Source organism: Staurois parvus, unplaced genomic scaffold (genome assembly GCF_062004578.1).
Source record: "Staurois parvus isolate SC_StPar_1 unplaced genomic scaffold, SC_StPar_1.0 ptg000102l, whole genome shotgun sequence".
NCBI lineage: Eukaryota > Metazoa > Chordata > Amphibia > Anura > Ranidae > Staurois > Staurois parvus.
In genome coordinates, this window is record NW_028317898.1 from 5622723 (window position 1) to 5634704 (window position 11982).

Consider the following 11982-nt stretch of genomic DNA (forward strand, 5'->3'; position numbering starts at 1 on the left):
AGCTCTGCATATTACTACGGTACCTGAATCAGAGGTTCATAAGCCTTCCAAAGTCTCCAACTGCAAGAGCTGCAAACAACATCTGCTGGCACTCTTGTCCCCCCGGTCCCTAGACACCCTCTGTTCCACTTCCAGTGGGGTCAGGGCTAGTGACACAAGTGAGGCCGACCTCATCATTTCAGTCTCCAATCAGGTACGTGACAGTGTCCTTACTGAATTTAATTCCATGGATGGCCAGCTTTAGTTCCTCAGCATGGAGACGATAGGAGGTGTCCCTGGCCAGTTTGGTTGAAGCTACCAACACTCAAACTGCATTTAATGCATTTTTGTGTTTATTGGAAAAGGGAAAAATAAGATAAACTATTAAAAAGTGATATAAAATAGCAGTTCAAGAATGTATACGCTTTAAAACATACTTTAAAACAAAGTTAGCACAGATAGCATTGTACTTTCTCTTCATTGCCATCACTAGGTATAAATACTTTCATTCCTCTGAAGTGTTGCATATGTAGAAGGGCAATGCTGTTCATAGAGATGTTCCACCAAAGTGTTGCTCCCTGGTATCATAGCTTTATGGTTATGATTCATATAATTCCAAAGGTGCAAAGCATAGGATTCATTGAAAGTTGGCAACTTGGTCCAGACCTCATAGAACTTTCCCCAAGCCGGGTACTTAATGGGATAAAATCTTTGAGGATTTAAAAAGGAAATGTTGCCACACATGATATCCTCTGTATTGTTGAAACGTGGTAAAGCACATACCGTTTTCAAAACACGAGTAAAGAGATGAGGCCCTTGATTTCCCCATGAGTTTCCATTATAATTCTTAGCAAAATTTTCCAAGCACGTCCAGGTAAAGTTATGCTGGGGAGAAAATCCAAAAACACCATTGCTGGAATACTGATGTGATTCACCTGCTAGAAAGTCCATAAGGGGTATAGGCCGTATTGAAATGATGTCTGAGTCCATATAAATGCCTCCATATTTCCAGATCAGTGCTAGTCTGCATCCATCTGAGCTTACATGGATCCAATATTTTTCCAAAGTAGTATTAATCTAGACAGAACAGGTGAAAAGAAATGTGAGGATTCAGTCATTATGCTCATTTACAGGTTCTCATTTACACAGATCATGGTATGGGTAGTAGTCACATTTCACATTCAACTGGACTTGTTCTGTTATGATGAAGATGTTTCACCGCTCATCCAAGCAACTTCCTCAGTTCGAAGTTCTAAGATCTATAGTTCTAAGTTCTGTATGGAACCGAGGAATCTGCTTGGACAAGTGGTGAAACATCTTCATCATAACAGAACAAGTGTAGTTGAATATATCTAACTACATATAGCAAATCTCAGTTACTGAAACAAGGACATGTCCAGCCTTACATATTTACATAGTTAGCAAGGTTGACGAAAGACACAGGTCCATCCAGTTCAACCTATATGTGTGTGTGTATTTGACCATGAATTTCCACATCCCTGTATATTGTGTTCACTGAGCAATAGGTTTTTTTTATTATTTATTCTCTCTGCTGCTACCACATACTGTGGAAGGGAGTTTAAATAACCCTTTTTATGACCAAACCACTTCTTATTCAATTTCATTGTGTGGTAGCGTGTCTCCTTCAGAGACCTTAGATTACACAAATTTCTCAAAATACTGCAGCCACCATTGAAAGATTTGTATATTCCAATCATATCCCTCATAAGAGCCTTTGTCACATGTACCTGTTCGATGCTCCAGCACTGGGTCTTGCCTCTGTGTGCAGCTGCCAGCTTCCAGCTTCCAGCCAGTGACAGTGGGGGTGTTCCGTCTTACATGACTAGCATGTGGGTTGCTCAGAGCTCGAGCAACACATCCACATGCTAGCATCCACATCCCCTGTGTTTTCTAGTGTATTTTCTAGAGTTTTCCAGTGGCTTCCATTGTGGTCTCCATGACCTCTTGTGTTCCCAGTGTCTACCAGAACCTGAATGTATTTGTAATCTGAGCGCTCCCCAGTGTCTTTGGTAATTCTAGCCTTCCTCCAACCTTGTGCACTCCAGCCTGTGTCCTTGCCCCTGATCCTGTGATTCTGGTGATCCCAGGCCTGTGTTCAGCTCCTGTGACCCCATGCACTTGTGCCAGCATCCAGTTAACACTCACCACCATGTCTCCCTCTTTACTCACTTGCCTGCTTCTCTGCACCAGTATGTTTCCCTGTGAGTCCCAACCAGCCTCTTGTTATCAGCACCTGTGCACTCCCAGCCTGTGTTTCACATCTGTCTCCCTCTGTATTTCAATGCACTCTAGCTATCACTCCTGTGTTACCTGCTACCTAGTGCATCCAGTGCCCCAGCACTGCAAGGTTGTGTTCACCTGTTGTCAGTTGCAGTCTGCTTAGGTGAGCCAAAGGACCACAACCTGGGTATCACCTGCAGCTTAACATCACCACTTCTAGGAGCTCTGGTGAAGACCAGGTGGTTCCTTTTCAGGGCTCTCACCATCACTAAGTAAGCAGGCACACCAAGAGCTTTGTATGTACTCTGTGGCTTTTGCCACCGTCTGCCCAGCTTCCGCAACTAGTTCTGGTCAGCCACTCTGCCCCTAATTGGAGCGGATTCCCAGTTCATGACAGCCTCTTCTCCAAGTTGAATAAGTTTAATGACTGTAGTCATTCCTCATAACCGAGGCCCTCCAGCCCCCTTTTTATTTTTGTTGCCCTTCTCCGAATTCTCTTCAGTTCAAGCACATCCTACCTAAGGATTGGTGACCAAAACTGAGCTGCTTACACAAGATAAGGCTGAACCAGCATTTTGTAAATTGGTAAATAATGTTTAGCAGTCTGCTAGCCTTGGTTGCTGCAGCTTTGCATTGCATGCTCTTGTTGAGTATGTGGTGTATAAGGACCCATCCAGGATCCATTCTCACTTCCCACTTTCCCCTTTGATGGGTGTCTTGCATTCTAAAGATGTATTTTTAGCTCTCAAGTGTATTACTTTACATTTTTCAACATTAAGCCTTATTTGCCATATACAGTAGCTGTAATAAAAATTGCTGTGCTGTACCTTTAAGTCTGTATAATGAAATCAATGCGTATATGAAATATGACTAATCACCCAATTGTGGAAAAGAACACAAGTTCCACCAAAATGTATATATAATGAAATGACACTTGAAATCCCCTTGTGAATTCCACCACCTCTTCCAAAAATCATCCTCTTACCAAAAGACCCCTAAATTGTAGGAAATCCTAAAATGCTCTTAGATGCCTGGGGACCTTTGCAGCAATCCAGCACAGAGATTAAGAACCACAGGGTACACCAGTAGGGATCAGCTATAAGCAGCACTGCCTCTCAGCATGTATCAGGATTTCAGTGAGAAAAAAGTGACAAAAGCTTCTTAGTGTAAAATCCCCTGATTCTTTTATTAATTTGAGAAAAACATTCTCAAGGGGCCAGCTGATGTCTCCTACGACAAAACACGTTGGGGCAGAGCCTGTGTTAACAACATCATGCCCTCAGAAGGATGAGTTGTTTTCTGTCTCTTACATATTTGTAATTGTGAGTACTTTTCTCTCAAATGAGAAGGTACTTTTTTGATTTAAGAATACATACTTGTATAGTTTAGTGTCACTTTATGGATGTTTATTGTTAGAGCCTAAAGTGGTATTAAACACAAAAGTAAACATTTATTATATTGCAGCTTACTAATTGTTAGATGTGGTGGCTCGTGGTAGTTTCGTTGATGAAAATATTTTTGTCATAATTTTTGTTGATGGCATGTTTTCAGTGAATTATTTCAATTTACAAAAACTATGAAAATCAATTCCAGGTTTCATCAACGAATGAACACATAACAAAAATGTAAGGGAGGGACATTTACCCACGTGAATTTCCCCTTTAAACTGCTTTTTCTGTGAACAGTAAGCTGATTTTGGTTCTAGAAATAATTATTACCCTTGAGTATATTTGTGTGCTATGCTGTGCCTGTACTTACAGCTGTAGACATTTTTTGTTGTGTTTAGTTACTTGAACTGTTAAAGTTCATGTAATATGTGTGAAGGCATTACAGGCAATTGAAATTACATTTTTTTTTTATTGTTGTAAATTTGTATTAATGGCCAAAAGCCCATTTTTCAGAACAAGGTTACAACAACACTTTTGGTGCTAACGTTGCAGTGAAAGAAATCCACAATCAATATAAAAGAGAACAGAAACAAAATAAATATGAATATAATTAGACAGCATGGTAAACTGTACATTACAAAAACACAAGACAACCTAAACCTGCACATTGTTGGGTTACAATAATTGTCAGAGGCTTAATAATTAAAGAGGTATCTGAGCTATATAAGGGGTGGGGGAGAGGGGGTGAGGAAGAAATTCTACCAAAGTAGACAGTGATCTCATAGTTCCCAAATAGATAAAAAATTACCTGAGTAGTCACCCACTCGAGTTGTAATATATTCCATTTCTCTGTTTTCAAAGATCGCTCTTAAAAGATGATGTAATGTGGGGACATCGACTGATTTCCAGAGTTGTAGTATCAACTGTCTAGCAGCCGTCAGAATATGTATTCCCAACCTCTTAGATTGCTTAGAAATACCCCTAAAGGGTAGCCCCAAAAGATAGTGTAGCAGGTCTAGGGGAAGGGTAACATTGAGTACTTGCTCCAAAACCATTTTAACCGTAGTCCAATAACCCACAATCTGTGGACAGAACCAAAAGATGTGTGCCAGGGTGCCTACTCCTTCCATTCACCTCCAGCATTTGTCAGACAGATTTGGGTTGATCGCGTGAAGCACTACAGGGGTCTTGTACCAATGCATCAATATTTTATATACATTTTCTTTATACACAACACAATGAGAGGTTTTAGTAACCAAATCAGTCCCAAATCATCTGCCAAGATTTCTGAGAGATTGGGCATTGAAGTTCCTCTTCCCATCTCCTCATATAATGGTGGGAGTTATCAATAAGAGGACCGTTATTGAGGAGTAGCTTATGTAAAGAGGTGATAAGATGTTGTTGGGAGGGACCTTTAGCCGCTATCCTCTCAAAAACTGTAGGGGGGCTAGAGTCACAGATGAATTAAGGATATGGAAATAATGATGGAACTGCAAATAGGTATATCTGACTGATGCAGGTAATGTGGATTTCCAGCCCTAAGCTCCTCAAATGACCAAATCTTTCATGTAACAGGATTGATCAGATGACGGAGTTGAAATATCCCGCTAATTGCCCAAGAGGTCATATGTGGGTAAGATAGACTATCTGGGAGCTCCGGATTGTTCAAAACATTCAACAATGGAAAGCATATGGATAATAACTGCTGGGATTTCACACAGGTGGACCATATTTTGAGGGTGAATTTCATGGATTCAAACATAGGGGGGAAGTGGATAGGGGTAGTGCGCGATGAAAAGGGCGTAGCAATGAACATGTGTGGATCGGATAAATATATCCTAATTTAATCTCCGTCTATCTGTTCTGGGGTTTTTGGGTGAACCATGACAGCGTTTGTCTCACAACGTATTTTGTAATATCTGGTGCCCCTAAGCCTCCATTGTTTTTAGGAGTCAGAAGAACCATTCTTGCTATACGAGGCTTTCTGCAATGCCAAATAATCTAAGAAACGCTTGCTGTAAAGTTTGCAGTTGAGCTTGCAGTATTGCCACTGGGAGAGTTTCAAAAAGGTGAAGTAACTTTGGCAAGACAGACATTTTTAACACATTTACCCTACCCAAGAAAGATATCTTATAGGCATCCCACTGATTTAGGAGAGTGTAGATTTCCCAAAACAGTGGGGGATAGTTAGCCTCAAACAAATGAGCATAAGTTGGAGTTATATGAGTGCCAAGATATTTAATAGATGACATACACCAATGATATGAGTAATGTTTTTGAAGCAGTAGAAGGTCTTGGGGTGAGATATTAAGGGGTATAGCTTCTGTCTTTGAAGTGTTTATTTTATAGCCAGATAGGTCACTAAAAGCTTGTAAAAGTTTATGCAAAGCAGGCAAGGACAAGTTTGGTTTAGCAATAGTCAATAGAACATCATCTGCAAAAAGTGAGAGTTTGTATTCCTTCCACCTCACAGTCACAGTCACCTCACAGTCACAGTCACTCCCCACAAGAATGAGGACAGAGGGCATCCCTGTCTAGTTCCGTTAAGCATGGGAAAAGTGTCAGATGTGGCATAGGGAAGCCTAACCTGTGCGGTAGGCCTTGAATACAGTGCCATAATTGCTTTAAAAAAAGGCCCTTGTATTCCCACGTCACAGTAGTTCAAACATATAGGGCCATCCCAACCGGTCAAATGCCTTCTGAGCATCTAAACTTAGCAGTAGAGCCGGTGTTCGTGTGCCATTCAGTATATTAAATTGATTGTACGCCTAGTGTTGTCTCCTGCCTGTCTTGCCAAGATAAATCCCACCTGATCATTGTGTATGATTTTGGGAAGCAGAGGAGCTAAGCGATTAGCTAAGAGTTTCGTAAAAATTTTATAATCCATGTTTAGTAATGCTATGGGCCTGTAATTAGATGGGGTCGTAAGGTTTTTGCCTGGTTTGGGAATGACTGTGATATGAGAATGTTGGAATTGTGAATTAGGTTCCTCCCCAGTGAGCATAGAGGAGTAAAATTCCAATAGGGCAGGGCCTATATCTGTGAGAAATTGCTTGTAGTATTGTAAGAAAATCTGGGCCTGGCGCTTTGTGCAACAGTAGTTCCTTAACAACTGCACATAGCTCCTCCATAGTAATGGGTGCGTTTAGGATTAATCTATCTTCCCTTTTATGTTTAGGGAAATGAAAGGCTGAAAAAATTGAAAGAATCTCCATGGAAAGTGGGATGTACGTCAGGCGATAAGCAGTTATAAAGCTTATGATAGAAGTCTCCGAACACTTGGGCTATCTGTTGGGGGCAATACATGGGGGTGCCATCCGTTTGAAACAAAAAAGCAGGAGCATGAGTAGTCAAATGTGTTTTCAATTTATTAAACAGCATCCTATGAGTTTTATTTAGTGTATTGATAAAACTTCTGTCTCATCTATAACATTTTCTTTGCGATAGAACTGTCCTCAAGTGACTTAAGTTGATCTTTGCCTCGCAACCTGTCGGATCATCTGCTTCTGCTGCTGGGATTGTGTGAGCACTAGAGGCCAGGGATGCGGCTCGTGACACATATTTATCTATATGTGTAGGCCACAAATGCTTGCAGGGAAATGGAGGGTATTTCTGATGCCAGATTTTGCCCATGAAATTTGATGTCAAAATGAACACTGGTGGTGGCTGCATTCGTTTTTAGGCTTGCTTTCTTTCTTTTATTTTCACCTGGTGATTCAGCCAGAAAGTATTTTGTTTCTCAAAAGAACAAAAGATGAGACAAACAATTTAGCACTGTCAGGGGCGCTTACAATGATCAGCTTTTATTATTTAACATTGAACTCTGAGCTCTAGCTAACATTGCAAATGCATGTCCCTCTCCCTAAGCTCTGTTACATTGCTGACAAAGTATAGTGACTGACTTTTGTTCAAATTTAAAAATTGCAGTCCCAGTGACGTCATGAAATCCTTGAAAAGGAATGCTCCTTCCTGGCATTGGAGGAAGGACTTTATCTCTTGTTGTACATCATATCCGTGTGGGGAAAGAACACTAAGTTTCCCATTATGCAAAGGGAAATGCAGGAAGTCACACACAGAATGTGCACTGAACTTAAAGTGTTACTAAACCCAGGACCCTGCATCCACTATATCTGGTCTCCCACAGTACACACAACATGGAAGTGCAATTATTTTAGTAAATATAAACTGCTAAATACCTTTTCTCATCAGCAGTTATAGCAGTCTTGTGACTTCTATCAGTGTCCAGCTGAGCACTAGCTAAAGCTTGTAGGAGGAGTTTTCTTTCTGCTCTAGGAAGATGGAAATCCCCTGACCTTTGTCCGGACAGTGCTGATTGGCCCTGTGCTGATAACATGCACCCTCCCAAGAAAAAAAAAAACCTCTCTAGCAAATATACACCAAATTGAGTATGCGCAAGCCTATGGTTCAGTCTGGAGATAAATGGTGGTCGCTTTAAAAAGGGGAGGAACAGAGAAGACAGGATCAAACAGCCTTTTTACACAATGCAGAGGATTTAGAAAATCTCCCACACACCATGACACCACCACCAGCAGCCTGAACTATTGACACAAGGCAGGATAGATCAATGCTTTCATGTTGTTTACGCCCAATTCTGACCCTACCATCTGAATGTCGCAGCAACCAGTCTGCCCGTTCTCCGCTGACATCAACAAGGAATTTTCCTTCACACAACTACCGCTCAGTGGATATTTTCTCTTTTTCGGCCCATTCTCTGTAAACCCTAGAGATGGTTGTACGTGAAAATCCCAGTAGATCAGCAATTTTTTAAATACCAGCCCGTCTGGCACCAACAGCCATGGCACATTCAAAGTAACTTAAATCCCATTTCTTCCCCATTCTGATGCTCAGTTTGAACTTCAGCAAGTCGTCTCCACCATGTCTAGATGCCTAAATGCATTGAGTTACTGCCATGTGATTGGCTGATTAGCAATTTGTGTTACCAAGCTGTTGAACAGGTGGATATAAAAAAGTGGCCGGCAAGACTGGGGTGCTGGTTGATCTCTTACCCAGTTTTGAAGTGGAAATTATGCCAGTTTGAGTTATTAAGGTGGATTCCTTAAGTGCTTATTATTGGATGCATAAGCTTGAAGTGGAATTTTCCCTGTAATCCGGAGAGTGACAGTGGAGGAGAGGCTGTGGTGCAGACGTATTACCAGACTATCCCCGGGGTTACTCCAGGATGATGATGACCAGGAGTGGTCTTGATTACTCAAAAGCACTGTGTTTTGCGCTATCTGGTTAGTGCAATTTACCCTCATTCCCACATGCACTAGATGCACGGATTTGCACTTGTTTGGAGATTTACCTGTCACCTATACACCATTTGCGCCATATCTAGACGCAAACTGCACCCTTATGTGACACTCCTCAGAGTCTTACTATTGTTATTTCTATTTGATCTCCATATTGCATAATCAGCTGACTATACATGCGTTTATCTATACACAGTTTTATGTGATTTACATGTCTTTTATATATGCTTTTATATTTCATGAGGTTATATGAGGTGTGTTATATCTGAGCGCTGCATTTTTAGATACTATTGCATCTGACCTGTGGTCAGGTGCATTGCTTTGGCCAATCACAATGCACTGTCAGGGTGAAGTGCATTGTGGGGCGCGGTGGGCGAATGCCCTTACTGTTTGTGTTTTCGCCAACCACATGAATGGCCGATGTTTGAGTCGAACTTATGTTTGACTTGAAGATCAAGCCTAACCTAGTCAAAATAAATGCAATTTTTAATTGATACATAAGTGAACTGTTCTTTTTCTACCTGCCTGAGATTCAGCTTTAAATGGGGTTGTGATTCTTGACTGGCACAACTGAGACTGAATGGAAGCTGTTCTGGAATACAATTGTAATGAAATAGAGCTCCCATTTTGTATTTTAGTCCTCGAAGTCTTCTAAATCTTACCTTCTCATACCAGTTGAAAAGAGGCGTATTGTTGAAAATATCTTCCATTATCAGAGGAAAGATGTGAATATTGTCGAGAGATGAAAGGGTTGGGTAATGACTGAGAACATTCTCCTGATCTTCTGCATTTGTATGGTTTAATCCCTTCATGAAAAGAACCACTGATCTGTCTGGGTAGACTTGAGCTGCTGACTCGATTGCACATAAGACCAAGGAAGGGAGTTGTATCCTTTCACTGGTCTCCAGAAATACGATGCTGTTTCCACCACTCAGGATCTCTTCTGCTGTGACTTTTGAATGTTTAGTTGTCCCCACAGTTGTGGCACCATCTGACTGGTTTACAGATACAATTGTGTTTGCAGTGTCATGTCCCATGCTTTCTATAAAGATGTAGGAAAAGTAGGGAAAGTTGCTGCCTTTGTATGTGACCTTATACAGAAATCCAGCAGCTGTTATAAATAGCATTACTAAAAAAATCCTTAAGGTTTTTATCATTGTTGCTGTATGTTAACATCAATCTGCAAGAGAAAAAAATGTCAATGATAACATGAAAAACAATAATGATAAATAAATGAACAATTTTGCTGTCTTTTTATAACATAAATATTTGTGCCATATATAAAGAATATATGATTATCCTGCATCTTCCAAACAATAATAATAATAATAGTTCTGGTGTCCGAAATTACAAATATTAAACTGGGGTGACTGCAAGCAAAAAAAGTGTTCCCACAGTATAAATTATAATGTCCCAGTAAGTGTATTGCTGCATCTCCCTATACTGTATATATAATACACATCAATTTTAGCAAACCATATCTTGTTATAATATATGTAATTACCAATTTATATGGTATGCTAAAATTGATGTGTATTTTTAGGATTAAGCAATACCAGGTTGTCAATTTTATTTTGCACATTACGGTATTCTTTTGATTTGAGAGTATATATATATATAAATATATATAGGGAGGTTCAGCGATACACTTACTGGGACATTATAACATAAATATTAGGACTTTATTGATGCCAATATAATTGCTAATATTAAATTAAAAATAACTAAAGAATGCATTAATCAATTAATAATATTAATTAATAATAATAACAATACATTTAATTTAATTAATTACATTAGATTTAAGTGTAATAGTTACTTTATTTGACTTATAGCAGATGTATGGCCAAAGCTTTTTTGGCCCTACTTCTATAGATCACAAGAGTTCAGTTAGTTCTGCACTCCTATGACTAGAGATGAGCGAATCGAACCAGGCGAACCGGAATTCGATACGAATCCGAAAATTTGCCTACTTCGGGTGCGCAAATCGAATTTTTCCCGATCAGCCGGCAAAAGTGTCCCTGCATTTATGGAAACAAATAGATACAATGTTTCAACCGCTGTATGGAGTGAATGTCCCAGAACTTTCAGAAATAGTCTATTTCTGACAGTTCTGGGACATTCCCTCCATACAGCGGTTGAAACCGCTGTATGGAGTGAATGTCCCAGAACTGTTAGAAATAGGCTATTTCTGACAGTTCTGGGACATTCACTCCATACAGCGGTTGAAACCGCTGTATGGAGTGAATGTCACAGAACTGTCAGAAATAGACAGAAACTGTCACAGAACTGTCCTTCTTCTCATCCTTCTCCTTCTTCTCATCCTTCTTCTCATCCTTCTTCTCATCCTTCTCCTTCTTCTCATCCTTCTCCTTCTCCTTCTTCTCATCCTTCTCCTTCTTCTCATCCTTCTTCTCATCCTTCTCCTTCTTCTCATCCTTCTTCTCATCCTTCTCCTTCTTCTCATCCTTCTCCTTCTTCTCATCCTTCTTCTCATCCTTCTCCTTCTTCTCATCCTTCTCCTTCTTCTCATCCTTCTTCTCATCCTGCTCCTTCTTCTCATCCTTCTCCTTCTTCTCATCCTTCTCCTTCTTCTCATCCTTCTCCTTCTTCTCATCCTTCTCCTTCTTCTCATCCTTCTCCTTCTCCTTCTTCTCATCCTTCTCCTTCTCCTTCTTCTCATCCTTCTCCTTCTTCTCATCCTTCTTCTCATCCTTCTCCTTCTTCTCATCCTTCTTCTCATCCTTCTCCTTCTTCTCATCCTTCTCCTTCTTCTCATCCTTCTCCTTCTTCTCATCCTTCTTCTCATCCTTCTCCTTCTTCTCATCCTTCTTCTCATCCTTCTCCTTCTTCTCATCCTTCTCCTTCTTCTCATCCTTCTTCTCATCCTTCTCCTTCTTCTCATCCTTCTTCTCATCCTTCTCCTTCTTCTCATCCTTCTTCTCATCCTTCTTCTCATCCTTCTCCTTCTTCTCATCCTTCTCCTTCTTCTCATCCTTCTCCTTCTCCTTCTTCTCATCCTTCTCCTTCTTCTCATCCTTCTCCTTCTTCTCATCCTTCTCCTTCTTCTCATCCTTCTCCTTCTTATCATCCTTCTCCTT

At 40.4% G+C, this 11982-nt stretch overlaps 1 protein-coding gene across 1 annotated transcript; it reads right to left on the minus strand.

Annotated features, from left to right (window-relative positions):
• Positions 1–310: 310 nt before the first annotated feature.
• LOC149467762 (alpha-1,4-N-acetylglucosaminyltransferase-like) lies at positions 311–10055 on the minus strand. Its single transcript, XM_089671260.1, has 2 exons — positions 9544–10055; positions 311–1056 (listed from the first exon to the last, which is right to left on the minus strand). Exons 1-2 carry the CDS (start codon positions 10036–10038, stop codon positions 469–471), a joined length of 1083 nt encoding a protein of 360 aa, XP_089527386.1. The 5' UTR covers positions 10039–10055; the 3' UTR covers positions 311–468.
• Positions 10056–11982: the final 1927 nt, after the last annotated feature.